General features: G+C 40.7%; 1 protein-coding gene across 1 annotated transcript in view; it reads right to left on the bottom strand.

Annotated features, from left to right (window-relative positions):
* The window catches only part of Nrxn3 (neurexin 3), a 1,620,870-nt gene that overhangs the window by 1,148,297 nt on the left and 456,605 nt on the right, over nt 1-15,968 (bottom strand). Inside the window, 2 exon segments of the mRNA XM_037210977.1 lie at nt 12,665-12,826; nt 14,677-14,700. Coding sequence (XP_037066872.1) covers nt 12,665-12,826; nt 14,677-14,700 — 186 coding nt within the window.

Raw genomic sequence — 15,968 nt, 5'->3', positions numbered from 1 at the left:
CCCCCTCACTATCCCAATATCCTCTTTGCTTCCTGCACAACATTCTTCCTTTTTAAAAAATATATATATATATTAGATTTATTTTCCTTTATGTGTATGAGTGTTTTGTACACATGTATGTCTGTGCACCACGTGCATACCTGGGGCCCATGGAAGTCATAAGAGGACATCAGATCCTATGGACCTGGAGTTACAGGCAGCTGTGAACCACCATGTGGGTGCTAGGAATCAAACCCCAGTCCTCTGGAAGAACAAGCTCTTTGAGCCACTAACCTATCTCTTCAGCCCACTGGAAATATATCTTAAAGAGTTATTGTCACATTTACTCCTGGATTCCTTTTTCCACAATTTGAGTTCCATTGGCTCAGGAACCTTCTGTATGGAGTCATATAGCACATTCTTCAACACTTGGAACAGATCCTACTGAACAGTGGGCATTCTGAGAATATCTACTACACTTGAAATGAGTAATTGAATTGTATGCTGATGAGAGCATGAGTAGAAACATACATTGAAACTTAAGCAAACAATTCTATTACAGTATTTATTAATAACTTTATTATGAGTGTCAGCTCTTCTGGACTATCATTGAAAATAATAACAGATAAATGATCTGTCCAGGTGTCTCTTGGAAGTGTCTTATCTTAAAGCACATGTTGATTGTAAAAAGTGATCATTTCATGGTGATATTTTCATTGCCAAAGTAATTGAAGCTAGCATCCTGGAGAGATACACACTAGTCACAATAGCCAAATTAAAGAGCATTTTTAATATACTCATAAGTCAAGTTACATGTTTAAATCTAAAGCCCAGTCCATATATATGTTCCTGCCATGCAGAAACTTGAGCTATTGGGAAACACAGATCACTAAAATATATTGTAATAGAGGACTATTCTAGAAATTACATGTGATAAAGCTGTTAACTGAGAACCTATAATACAGTGCTTCTAACATATGAGGGGAAACAAGACACCACTATTAAAAAGCATGAAAGGCACTAAAGCCTTGAGTTTTGTATGCACATAAGGAGGGTGAAGGGTTGATCATGAAGTAGAGATGACAGGAAGTACATATAGCTCCCCAAGTCATGGGTAACTAATATGCTAAGCTGTAAACTGAACAGGAAGTGAGATCAAGGAAATGCCTCAGACCATACCTCTACTAAGTAGAGGGAGCAGAGCCAAGGTGAAGAGAAAACCAAGGACAATTAAGGACAGACTGAATCTCCAAAGAAGAAAATCGGAGAAATAGTTATGCTTGAAGAGGAGGAATAATTATCCTGAAATCCAGGCATAAAGAGGTTAGCAAGGTAAATTTGAGGAGACAAAAGGAGAGGGGGTTAATATAAACTAAACTCTTTCTATTTTCTGTGGAAAATATTAGGCCACACTCTGATAGTAGTAAGGGAAAGAAAGTATGAGAGAGAGGAGAAGAAAATTGTATTGGCTGATGATTGGTATGCAATGCTGCTGCCCTGTGCTGCATGCTCACTTGTTTGTGAAGTAAAACATTTACTTCTGCATCTCTCTTGAAATCTGTGCAGAAACTAGTTAATTGTGAGGCCTAGTCCATGGGGGGAGTAGAGCACAAGGCTATTGAAATACCATAATAATGGAATAATTGTTTCCACATTCGCTAAATAATAAAAAAAAAGTGGCTAATCAATTAGCTCCATGATTGCTTTATCCCTGTAGGTGTATGTGTATAAGGAGTAGGCTTTTTAAAATCTCCTTTGAGGCATTCGAAGACACAGGAGATTTTGTCTCAGTGGGATTGTTGTGGTAGATTGCATTTGCTGTAAATAGTGATATTTTCAGAAAACAATAAGTTCCACTGAATTTATCCTGAAGGGGAAAAAAAAGAAAGAAAGAAAAGCTAAATAAGAAACTCTCAAAAAACAGACTGAAAATGCCTAAGCCAAAGGCACTGGAGACAAATGCATTCAACTTCACAGAAAATACCAAGCTGAAATAAAATGAAGGATGCACCACGTATCTCAAGACAAAAGGCGTCTACTGCTTGGCATTTGCACCAGGAGAAGCTCCTTCCGCTCTAGTCTCATAATGAAAATCATTCCTCCATTAGCAGGTTGAACAATATCAATTTGCCCAGTCAAAGTGGGAAATCAAGCAAAAACCGCCCGTCTTCGCAGAACAATCAATGGCAAGGTAAAAGAAATGGGTAATTGTAGCTGGTCTCCCAGCAGGACATTCTTGCCTGATTAAATGACCTTTCCTATGAAGTGTGCTCTTCAAATGATAGTGAGCAGCCATTCCCCAGGGTGAGTTTAACCCCAGAGTCACCAGCCTTCTCCAAGGAGCTTTTCCCCTTTCCCTATCAGAGAGTTTCATGACTGAGCTGATAACAATGGTGGCAGGAATCATGATGCAGGAATATTTAGTCTTCCTCGTTCATGCTGATAACAGTGGCAATGGGCACAGCACTCTGTCCCTCTGAACTCAAATTAGTAATGATGACAGAATTCACCTAAGCTTTATGGGAAAAGTAAATAAGGGATAAGCATAAAGTGCATAGGACCTTGTAGACACACATTTCATATACATTTACTTCACGGTGTGCTTGGTAATTACTGTTATGGATGTAAATGTTATGACTGTAATGGTTTTAGAAGTGATAACCCTCAAAAGACAGTTATGAATGACAAGTATAAACAGTTATAAATAAGTAACTGCAGTGGCTAGGACCTCAACTCTGACCATAAGGGCAATCCAGTGATCTTCATGGGCTACGCACAGTCAGTTGTCTAGGAGATTGGCGAGAAAAGTCTTCAAAACAATGAGCCTGGTCAAATCAACCAGCATTGCATTTTCTTCTTTTCAGGGAGCTCATCCACTGAAAAGCCAAACAACTCCCTGGAAAGAACCATCTGCTCATTTGACACTGAAGTCTTCACTTAGATGCCCAGTCAGCTTAGATGGCCAGAGTGGCAGAGAGCTCATTTCTTTGACCATGAATCAAAATAATAGTTCTCTCTGTCTCTCACTCTTTCTGTCTCTCTTTGTCTCTATCTCTCTGTCTCTGTCTGTTTGTATCTCTCTCTCTCTCTCTCTCTCTCTCTCTCTCTCTCTCTCTCTCTCTCTCAGTTCCTCTTTGTGTTAGATACCTAGGTTCTATTCATTAACCTAGTAAGAACATATGAACCAAATTGATCTCACTCCCATAGGGCAAATCTTCAGGTGTAAGGGCAGTGCTTCACTTTTGAGTGCAGGAATCTTTTCTATCTCAAAGTAGAGGATGTTGGGTCTGTCAGTTTACTCTCTTAATGTGAGGACATTGGATGTCTTCCTTCATCTGTTTTCAAACTCAGATCTACGAGTGATATGATCTGTCAATTAGTTAGTGTTTTAAAGGTGTATGATTCCCAGTCATTGTACTCACACGTGGAGGTGATATGCTGATGATAAGTAAAATAAGCTGGGCATTTGCTATCTTCATCCATCTTTTTATTGGCCCAAATGCCCATATACTTGTCAGAGAATAAATAGGATAAATAGGAGTATGGGGAATTCTCCTACATGAACAAAGGCTCTATCACAAATGACAGAAAGCAGGCCAAGTTGGTTTAGTCAAAGGATGGGATGAATGCAATGAATTTCCAGCCATAGCAGTCCAATTTAAAGAATGCTTGACTCAAGACTTTTAAAATGTAACCAAAACCTAGACCTACTTTATCCTCATCTTTCTGCTCTGGTTTGCAACATTCTGGTCTCATATTTGTTTGTAACAGCAGACGTACCAGTACTCAATTAAATAGCATCCCAAATTCTGACACACACACACATACCCAAATGACAGATGACTTCCTAAAACTTATGAACCAAACTCTTGAACCTACATGTCCCTGTCTCAGATTTAGTTCGAAAAAAATTGTCATGGCTAGAGCACACAAGTACCTGAGTACACAGGAAATCACATACTCATTGACAGAGACAGGCATAGGGAGAGGGCCACTGTGTCACCAAAGTTTAAATAAAAAGCAACAAAAACCAGTGAATGGTTGTCAGAAAGTGGGAAATGGATATCACATCATCAACAACAACAAATCATTGTCTGTTTCTCAAAAAAATTCATCGACAAAGACGTGGTAGTTCAGGCCTGTACCTCCCGGTACTAAAGAGCATGATGTAGGAGGATTGCATCTAGTATAAGCCAGGCTAGTCTTCTTTGTAACTGGACATCTTAGGCTACAGTTTGAGACGTCAGATCAAAACAACCAAGAGTAGAGGGAAAAGGAGAGAAAGCTTAATTTTAAAGTAAATGAAGAGTCTCTTTCTCTTTGTCATAGTACTATAATGCCCAGTAGCTCTGAGGAAATAGTACAGCCTCACAGTACTCCACTTTCTTATGTCCTGGGGTAAGTGATAATGTCTGCCCCCTCTTGAAACACACCTCATGCATGTCACAAATCCCCAGAAGATACAGTTTATCCCCTCTTCTTCTTTGCCACCAGAGTGTGCATTTGGCCTGGCAGTGATGCTATTCTGATTCTACAGATTAAGACATGGCTCTCACAGATCAAGAAAAGCTAACATTTCTGAATTAAGGACTGACCCCAGTAGCTGACTTCCTAGTCTTTTTCTCTAAACTCTGTTGGATGGGTTTCTACAACTTTTAAACTATAGAAACAGCAGAGAAAAACAAGTGGTTACCTGGTTTGTTTGTTTTTTAATTGATAAGTAAAATTATATGAATACTGACTCCATTAGTATTTTTATAGTGTTTTTGTTTTATGAAGTACTTCCAGTACTTGGGAGGAAGAAGCAGGCAGATGTGAGTTTGAGCCCAGCCTGGTCAACATAGCAAATTCCAAGATAGCCAGAGCTTCATAACAGAAAGACCCTGTCTCAAAAACCAGACAAACAAGAAGTATCTTTTCTTCCTACATTGAAATGTTTAACATAACTTATCTAGAAAAGAGGGAACTGAGGCATAGGCAGTCCAGTGACTTGCTGTATGTCAGGCAAATTTTCAGGGGTGAGTTAGCGAGAATACAACCCTGGACTCAAGTTCCTTCTGCATCCCTCACACTGACATGGAATCCTTCCCTTGGACTTTGCTGACTCTGAGCTGCACAATGTTTTAATACTAGAGAAACAAGGATGTACAGGTCCAGACCATGACCCCATGTCACCTACTTACAGATGGATAGTTGTACCCACCTAATAAATCAGGAAGGATACAAATACAAAGTCTTGCAAAACACTGAATTGAAGGAAAGGAGGAAGAGGTAAAGGGGAAAAGGCAGTGAGTGGAAAAGTGACAGGACAATGTAAAAGTAAAATTAAGATATAGTATAAGAAATTAAGGTATAGCATAACAGATTAGCAGCAGAAGACAGTGAGACATAATAACACAAAATGAGTATATTTTTAAGGCAACAACAAACACATTATTCTGAAGCTCGCAGGTGCCAGCAATTCAAATAAGCATATAGCAATTAACAGAATTAACACAGCCTTAAATAGCTTGGCTCACCAGATGTGGACTACTATCAGGGTTCTATAAAATGTAAAGTTATTACAGATTAAACCATTAATCATCTGTTCAGAGACTATCTCTGGCTGCAAAGCCCCATTCAATTTTAAATGTCTAATAATCACAAAGGGATGTGGAATGTAATGTGCACAATGGTGCTCCCCTCAAACCTTTTTCCTCTGAATATATGTTCCATCCACCCAATTTTCCTGGTTTTCCTTCCTTCCTATTAGAAATGTCATGAGAAAAGATGGTGAGTAAAACCAGTCTGTGCTAGTGGTCTCAGTCAGCATGTGGTTTCCCCATGGGCAAAGAGAGAGCCTAACACACTGGGTGCAGGGGAGAAGTACCAGATGGAGGAGAAAGGAGGACAATGCAGACAGAATCTAATTGAACAGCGCAGAAGGTCCAGCATGTAGGAGGGCACTGTGACGGGCTTCAGTGAGCTCTCTGCTTCTGAAGGAATCACTATGCGAGTCAGTATCGGCATAGGTTGCCCATTACTACGTGTGCTCCATCCAACAACGACAGCTTAGCAATGCCAAAGGCAGAAGAAGGAAAAAAATATACGTCCTGACAGAAGGGCACTTGGAAACTGAAATACAGGTCAAGTAGAAATGCTTTTCTGTGGAAACAGCTCAGGCGAGTTGTCTCCCTGCCCAGTGCGGTACCTGATGGATTTCTCTTTCCATGCCTGCTTTTCAACTTCGTGGAAAGAAAATAAAATACCCTGGGTGCAGATAGTAGATAGATGACCTTTGATCCAGGAATTAGGGCCTATTGAATAGCATGCAACAATGACAGTGTCATTCACTACTTAAGATCATTCAGTGGTTCTGTGTAAATACAAAATAAAGACCAAGAGTGCACAGCATGGGATAAATGACCTGGGCCCTAACTAATTTTGTAGCTATACCTCCATAACTTCTGATCTTATGATTTTGATATTTATAAACTGTTTATAAGTTCCTCACTCTTTATCCAGTGTCCTGCCTGCTTGCCTTTGCTCACACTGTCTCATTAGGCCCACCTCCCTTTCCTGTTTTCTCCCTCCCTATACCATGCTAAAATGTTGACAGGCCATAATTTGAAATCCTAACCCCAGCATCATGGTGTTTAGAGGTGAACACTTTCAAGTAATTAGATCTTGATGAGATTTATTTAAAAAAAAATCTGAAGAAATTCTTTAATCCACCAAGTGAGGAGACAGTGAGGAGACACTCTGCTAACCAGAAGATGCCCTCACTAGAACCTGAGTATGACACATACTGATCTCAAACTCTCAGCCTCCAGAGCTAGAAGAAGTACATTTCTATTTTTTTTATAAGCCAGCATGTCTGAGGTACTTTGCTATACCAACCTGAACTAAGACAGTACTGACCTAAACCTCACCAGATCTTAGAGCTCCAAGCAGCTAACTCACTTATTCCTTTATTCTAGATACACCATTGAATGCAATTTTTAGAAGCATAAACTGTTTACTAAGAATGAATAGGCAGCTGGGTGCAGTGGTGCATGCCTTTAATCCCAGGACTTGGGGGGGCAGAGCCAGGCAGATCTCTGTGAGTTTGAGGCCAGCCTGGTCTACAGAATGAGATCCAGGAGAGGTACAAAAACAACACAGAGAATCCCTGTCTCAAAAATAAATAGACTTTCCAAGGATAAGGATATAAGGATATAGTTGAGTTGCTAGCATACACAAATACATAGGTTGCACCCATAGCACCACATACACAAGATGTGAAGGCACACAACTGTAATCCCAGCATTTGGGAGACTGTGGCAAGAGAACTGGAAAAGAGCCAGCTGAGGTCTACATAATGAGTTTCAGGTCAGCCTGGGATACATGAGACCTGGAAGGAAGGAAGGGAGGGATGGAGAGAGGAAGAGAGGGAAAGAAGGAAGGAAGGGATGGAGGGAGAGAGGAAGAGAGGGAAAGAAGGAAGGAAGGGAGGGAGGGAGGGAGGGAGGGAGGGAGGGAGGAAGGGAGGGAGGATAGATGGATGGATGGATGTACTCATGATTGAACACAATTTTTAATGCCAGGAATTTTTCTGCTTGCTGTGAAATTATAATTATGTCTTCTTCTCATGGAGCTTGTATTTTAACAAAGGGAGATTGATAGCATCAAATAAATGACTGAAGATAGAAATAAGGGAAATGCTGAGGAGGAGTGGATGGATTGCTCCTCTTTTTACAAATATGAGAGACTTTTATTAGGTAAAACCTCAAAATAAAAGGTTTTCCCTGAAAATGACTTGCTAATAAAGTAGTTACAGAGATCTCTACAGGCAGATGCACTTTCGCTTAGAGTCATGTTCACAGCTGCTTTATAAGTGGCTATACGAAATTTTTATTAGATTTCTAAGATATCATTGTATAATAATGTTTGCCTTATGCCCATAGTTTCAGTTGTCCTTAAGAAGAATGCAACATAGCTCTTAGGATTACCTCATTACAAATTGGCAAACTAACACTCATTTAAAAAAAGAAATCAGTGTCTAATTCTAAGTCATATAGTGCAATCAAGTTTGTGTTCCTAACCAAGTTTACTAATTTTCTTTTTTAATCATTAAACTAATGTATTTGAGAATTTTGCCTGTATGTATGTCCATGTACCACACACATGCCTGGTACTCATTGAAGCCAGAAGAAGGCATCAGATTGTCTAGGACTGGAATTATAAATGGTTATGAGCCACCATGTTGGTGCTGGAAGTTGAACCCAGATCCTTGGAAGAGCCTCCAGTGCCCTTAACTGCTGAGCCACCTCTCCAGCCCCAGGTCTACTAACTTTCAATTCAGTTATTATTTTCATTATACTATCCTGCCTCCTCAGACTCTATGTGTACTGTTCTTCCTAAAATAGATTTCAACCCATCTTTCTTAGCTGTGTGGAGACCCTTTATTTGACATTTCCCTCATACTGGTTATCTGAGAGATCTTGAAAGATTCAACTATTGCCATGGCAAAGTATTCTTTATGAAGCCAAGTGATCAACAATGCCTTAAAATGACTTATCTGAGAAATACTATTTATCCATTTTGAAACGTGATACTCCCTCAAAAACTAACCTGTTGAGAGCCTCCACAAAGCTAAGAACAACTTTGGGGCCTGGGGATCCATTAAAAACAAAAATTAAACAGATACACTAAAACAGGAAAAGACAAAAAGGACCAAGATGTCAACTTGGTGATATTTCAATGGCTATAAATGTAGTGTGCAGAGAACCACAAGAGTTTGATGACAACTTGGCTGTGGTGTGAAGGCCCACAAAGGTTTCCTAATGAAATCTGAGTTTGCTTTACCCAGCAGATCTGTATTAGAGGATTGCTTGACCATGTGCATGGTTATGAGGTGATTGGAAGGGTCTATACTTGCCTGAGCTATGGGGAGGTCTTTTGGTCTATCCCTTGGCATTCCTATAAATAGCCCTTTAGAAGAGACCGTAGGGCCCATTGGATCCAGGCCCTCCCGAGGCTATCCTGTGTTTCTTTCTGTTTCTCTTCCCCTCTGTCCTTCTATCTAATATCTTTTCTCTCTCTTTCCTCCAGAGTGCCCTGTTGTAAAATGTAGGAGCCAGTCTCCCAGCTGGGCTCCTATACTGAGGCTTTCACAGAGATGTCAAGTTAGGAGCTATGTCCACAGGCGACATCCAGTCACCTTAGCTCAACAGCAGAGTCAGAACTGAGCTTTCAGGAGTAAAGCAGATAGAGTTCCCCAAATAAAACCTGTTTCCACAATAAACAAACTAGTGTCTATGGTCCCGTCATCTCTTTATCATGTCCCAAATTTGGTTAAATGGCACTTAAAGTACAAAATTTAACTTGGGGAAACTTACAGCCACAAATGACAAGAAATGATAAGAAAAAGAGATAGAGAAGGGATGGTGGCATTGTACTGTAAGAGGAAAGTCTGTCATGAGGTTAAATGATCAGAGAGGGTCCATCTGCCAAGAAGCTAAAGTCTAGTGGGGGGGGCAGCTCTCCCTGTTTTGATAAGTTGTCAAAGACAAGTGATTTCCCCAGGCTTCCTCGCAGACCAATAAAATGCAGGGATTAAACAGAAGAAGAAAACTACGTCAGAGCTTCATTAGACTCACAGTCACATGCATGTTCAAGCTCTCAAGCAAAGTGGAAGACCTCACAGGCCCACAGGAAAAAAAAAAACCCATGTGTAACATGGATGAGGTGGGACCTAGCAATGTTCTATTTTACACACCACTTCCTGCCGAGTTTCTGTCATCCCCTTCTCACAGTCTAGACTTAAATACAGCTTTAAACTGCTTGATAACGAGGAAATTTTACCACTAATTGCGGTTGCTTCAAATATTGACTCTGTTCTCCAGAAACTTTTATATGTACATGTATGTGTGGATGCACATTTCTGTGTGTGTGCTGATGTCATACTCAGTTGCTTCACCTTGTTTGTGTGTACGTGGGGTCATATATACATGCAAATGTGTGCACATGTGTGTGTCTGTGTGTTCATGCATGTGCATGTGTATGTGAATGTATTTGTGTGTGTGTGTGTGTGTGTGTGTGTGTGTGTGTGTGTGTGTGTGTGTGTGTATAGGCTAGAAGTTGATTTGGGATGCTTTTCTCAGTCACTGTCCACCTTAATTTTAAAGATAGCAGTCTCTCACTGAACCTGGAATTCACAGATCTGGTTTTATTATTTGGCCAGCAAGGTGCTTTTTTTTGGGGGGGTGCATATTTGTGTGTGTGTGTTGTCTTTTTTTCTTGCTTTTTTGAGACAGGGTTTCTCTGTATAGCCCTGGCTGTCCTGGGACTTTCTCTGTAGACCAGGCTGACTTCAAACTCAGAGATCTGCCTGTCTCTGCCTCCTGAGTGCTGGGATTAAAGGCATGCGCCACTATTGCAGGCTTCTGGCAGTCTCTGCCTTCTCAGACTGGAATTAAAGCCTTAAACTTTGACTTGAGGTTTTCATCTTCCATGTGAGTTCTGGGTGTCAAAGTAGGTCCTCATGCTAGCCCCACAAAGTTGCAAGCTATATAACAACATTAGACAAACTTCTAAAGGGTTTCCTATTTTTTACATAGTCTCCTCTATAACTCTCTCTCTGTCTCTCTCTGCCTCCCTCTCTCCCTCTGCCTCTCTCTTCCCTCTATCCCCCTCTTTATGTTTTTATGTATGTATGTATGTATGTATGTATGTATGTATGTACATGTATGTGCATGTTTTGTTTTAATCTAAATTTTTCATGGGTAAAGCCATTATAGGTATCATGCTATTTTTATACACATTCCAAAATTCTCAGAGGTAACCTTCCTAGTTAATAGATAAAAATTACTATAGTTGGTAAACTGACTCCAAATATAATTTAGAGATGATTTATGTAATGGTGTATAAGGGAAACGTGGCCCCTATGTTCCCTCCAGAAAACAGAAAAATGGAGGACTATGCTATGTCAATCAATCCTTGATGCATTCCTGAGCCAAGTCCTTGGTGGCAGGAATGTTGAATCACTTTCTGATGAGAGTACACTTCAAACTAGGGTGGATTTAGCAGGGTTTTAGAGCCTCTCAGGGCTCACCAGACTCTGAGTAGTGTATGCCCTTATTCTATTCAAACAGGAGTGACTCCTGGGGAACAAGTGCTGTGTGCCTACCATACTCACTCCAGAAACAACAGTGGCATCCCTAAAGTCAGGGGAAGCTGAGATAACCACCATCAAAGAGAGGGCCACAGTTTGGATTCTCCTCTCCATGTGTCCTTCAGACCAAGAACTATACAAAGCTGTAACTGAAATCTTCCTCTGCCGTGTCTTCGTTTTCACCTCTTCCTCTCAACTCACACATGGCTTATTGCAGTAATCATTGACTCAAATGTCACCTCTTCTCTAAAACTGACTCCCACCTAAATTTTATCTGTTTCCTCTGCTCAGTCAGAGCAGTCTGCAGCACTGAACGCATGGTCCTATGCTGTCATTATTCACTTACTGATCTCATCTCCCTTCCCAGACTGTGAAGTCTTTGAGCATGGAGACCATCGCTTATAAAGAGCCACCAAGATTAAATATCACATAGTTAAAGGTCCATCATGGTTGCCTGATAATTCAGTCCATTCAATAAATCTTTTCTGTCCACCTACTGTGTGTCAGGTATAGCAGAGGCAATTCCTGTTCATCATCTAGTGCCACTGACGGAATCCATGTATGGCATCATCTACTGTATACCCACTGTTCAATAAACTCCAAATAACTATAATAAGAATAAAACATTTGTTCCAGGAGGAGACTCACAAGATGTCACAAGAAATTTTTATCTAGAAGAAGTAACACTATCAGATTCTCGACCAATTTCCCTAAGGAAATGGTATGGATAGCTCAGGCAATCAAGCTTAACTTAGACTAAAGAAAACGTGCAGTGTACTGCTTCCATGACACATCATGGTGAACAAATGCTAACAAGTCAAGGCTGATTCTTTTTGCCTCAACAATTGACCTTAGAGGTTGAACTTACACTCGACTGAAGCTCCTCTGCTCTCAGACAGAGGTCTCAGCGCATCAGCTACAAGGGTAATAAATGAGGAACGGCAAGCCCTGCTGCTCTCTCATTGCTACAGTGACTAGCTTTCAGGAAAGAAAAACAAAGAGAGAAAAGCAAGCCCATTTTTCTGAGCATGAACGTTACATGCTGAAATGTTTGTCTTTATTTTGACAAACAAGAAAACAGGTTTTGGGATTGCCACACTTAATAAAGATAAAATCATACACATGCTATATTTCAGATGAGACGCATACACTGTGTGATCTCTAACAATAGCTTCCCTACTTGCTGAACAAAGAGCACAAAGTCAACCTTCACATGTGTGCTTGTGATTTCATCTATAGAGAATAGTTCGTTCGCATTGCACAGCTATCTGAGCAATGATAAGCGTCTTCGTTAGTTAGAGGAGGAAACTGAGCCATAGAATAGTTAAGTAACCAACCCAAGGTCACTCGACAATCTTTATCTTGGACCAAAAGATGGGACCTTTATTTTAAAGTTCAAAGTCTTGTCTTCTACAACATCTATTCACACTCAAAGATGATCAGCCATGTGCAGTCATTGGTCTAGAAATTTCTTTCTATTCTCAAGCAGTTCTACCACCATTACTGCCCCCCACCCTAGCCCTCCGTTCAATGGAAGTGTATCAACATTACCTCCTTAAGGCAGCCCATGAAGTTGTTGCTCACAGGTGATCCTGGCAAGTCGGCAGTGCTGGGGCTTCCACCAACATAGAAGAAGTCATCTGAGCCCAGCATGGTGTAGTCCTCTTGAGTGTAGCCCGTTGTGGTAAGGATACCATCCACAGAGATTGTCACCTGGAAGTGGGACATAGGGACAAAAAAAAATCCCAGCAATGACCTTACAATCCTATTAAAACTCAATGGCTTCCCCTACATGTGGTTTGACCTCCATTAAGATTTTTGGTGAGGTATTCTTTCTATTTTGGCTTGACTTTGGTATGTGCAGCCAAGTTCCATTTTCTGGTCTGCCTTCCTATGTCCCAAGCCTACAGTCTTCCCTGGTGGCTAATGGGACAATGTGTTAGAACAGCTAAGCTGAGAACCTTTTTCCACCCACTACATACTTTATATTGAGTCAGGCTAGAAAATGGAACCACTCTTACACAATATCACTAGTCTCAGTTCACTGCTAAAAATGATTTATTTTTTCTTATGATTGTTATTTATGGTGGTAATGAGAAACATTAAGGGAGACATTCGACAATGGTATATGTTAGGGGTTGGTCTTTGGTTGTTAGTGGTTTTTCCCCCTTTTTTCTTTTCTTTTTTTGTTTGTTTCTTTTATGGTTCACACCACACTAACAAACATGCATTCAGGGTATGGAAGGAGGAGGGTCTCTGTCCTAACATGTCCAGAATGATACATGCTATGGACCATCCCAGGGATAGGACCAACCCCAACACCCCCACCCCTTAACTACCACCACCAACAGAAGAAATGACCCAAACTTAAAAAGCAACCTTAACAAAAAGAAATTAATGATGAGGCAATGATAACCAAAATAATAACAATGCCAACCAGGAGGATTAGCACCCATACACCCACCATCCATAAGCAGAGGGCAGAGAGAAAATATGGAGCCTCAGAGCATGCACAGACCATACACTGACACACCCATGCGAAAATCATATGGAGATGAGCGAGAGGCAGGGGGGGAAAGCAGTTCTGTGGGAAAGGATGAAATAACAGAATCAAAAATCCACACCACACATGCATGCATTAAACAAACTGAAGGAAAACAAAATGGAAAGTGTGAGGGGGAAAAAACACTTAAAACTAAAGGGTAACACTTCCCCTGCCTGCCACCTCCCTCACTGAAAAAAAAAAAAGAAAAAAGAAAAGAAAAAGTCCAAACCCAACCCCCAAATATGTGAAGGATGATGAAAGGAAGATGAAAATGGGGAAAGACGAGTGTGGAACTGGGTTGATGGTTGGTTGCCAGTTGTTAGTAACATAGAGGTAAGTAGGGGACCAAGTTCTGATGCTGATGCGTTTCCCACGAGACAGGACCATGCCATGCAGTGTGGATGAAGAACACAATTGGTGGCCCTCCCGTTGGCCACAGTGAGGAGTGAGGTCAAAGAAGGGAGAGGAAGATTACAGGAAGCAGCGTACTTTCCTCCTCAGATCATCTGTGGATCATCATATCATCATATGCAGCCACAGCCACATAAAGGGGACAGAGAGAGGGGGGCTAAGGCATAGGGAAGGAGACAGAGAGAACAGGAAGAGAGAGGAGAAGACGACAGAGGGAGAAGGAAGTCCTCAGTACAAATCTCTGTTGTCCCTGGACTGTAATTTGGAGGTTGCAAAATAGGTAAATAAAAATAGAACTAATTGAGGAAACTTTCTTAAAAAAAAATAACTTTTGGGGAGGGGGACAGCCAAACAAAAGAAAACTGGAGAAAAGGGACTGTCCCCATCAAACTTGAATAAACACTGATTTCAGGACAGCTACATTTCCTTCTATTTTTCTTTTTAAAGAAAAAGGCTTGCGTTTAATTTAAGAACAAAAAAATTGAAAGGAAAGAAGAAGTGAGTCTAAAGAGGACAAAAGGGGGTTGGGGGGGGGAGGGGGCAACACACGGCAAACCCAAAAAAAGACAATAAGAATGATATCTACCAGACAATGTAGTTTGTTTACCATAGCGTGTCCGATGCCTGAGTGCTTTGCGGAGAAGGGGGAAGAAAGGAAATTAAAAATTGTGAACAGAACGATTGTTAATTAAAAAAACCAAAAACAAAGATGAGTCGTTAGGGTGTTAGTACATTAGTCGGTTAGTAAAATGACACATCGCATGAATGATCTTGTGTTAGTCTCTCAAAAAAAAAAAAAAAAACAACAAAAAAAGGCACCCAACACAGAAAGAGTGGGGAAAGACAATGAGACCAGGACTCTATGGAAACTCTTGCTTAGGGACTCAGTCACCAGTCATGGCAACTGCCTGTTCCCTCCAGCTACCATTCAAACCAAAACCTCACTACTTAGAATTAGTATCATACTTACTTCAGAGGGCTCTTCTGAATGAATGCTGTCAGTGTTCCCTTCCCACCCTCTAACAAATGCATACACATTCCCTTGTACTGAAAGAAAAGACTCCCCCACCACCGCCCAATATACCAGTCCATATGTAGACAAACAGATAACTAAATACTAATGATATGTTAGTATTTGTTTTCATGTCTGAATCTAACTATATAGATGGGCCATCCTGCAAAGAACCTAATGCTAGCACAGAGCCTCAGACAGCAAGCCTTGATTACACTGCATACGTTAAGTCTCTACAGACTGTCTATGACCCCATTGATGTCTGTAGATTTGTGAGCCAATGGGAACATTCTCAGATTTCTTTTCCTTATAGTTTATAATCTTTATGTCATAATGATACACCACAAACTGATTATTTATTACCCAATTAAGTTATTAATTTCTTTACTTTGCCAGAATGGCTGGGGAGAAATCTCTCCCACTACTCCTCTGGAACATTGAGTTTTAAGCCTTTAAACAATTTTGTGAATGGATATCAGGAAGAATGGCAGATTAAACATGATTAGAAAATACCTCGCTACAATAATTTCCTCTTTGCTACTAATTTTCAAATTCTAAACTGACGGCACCCTTTGTGCTGGGTGTCTGGAAGGCTGGAAGACCTGCCATCTATTTTGTGTACATGCTTTACCAAAAGAGGCACCCAGATGTAAAGCAAGTTACATGATAGACATGACTTTGGGTTCTAGTAAGATAAAGGACAATATCCTTCTCTCTGTGCAATAAGCACACATGCGCACATGCATAAACACACACACACACACACACACACACACACACACACACACACACACACACAGAGTTTTGGCTCCTAATCCCAACTATAATTTGGAACAAACACAGGCAGTTCACATTGAAGCCTTTCAATCTGAAGCTCCTATCTGGGC

This window comes from Peromyscus leucopus, chromosome 14 (assembly GCF_004664715.2).
Source record: "Peromyscus leucopus breed LL Stock chromosome 14, UCI_PerLeu_2.1, whole genome shotgun sequence".
Taxonomy (NCBI): domain Eukaryota; kingdom Metazoa; phylum Chordata; class Mammalia; order Rodentia; family Cricetidae; genus Peromyscus; species Peromyscus leucopus.
Note: the sequence above shows the minus strand (reverse complement) of the source record. Positions and strands in the feature narration are given on the sequence as shown.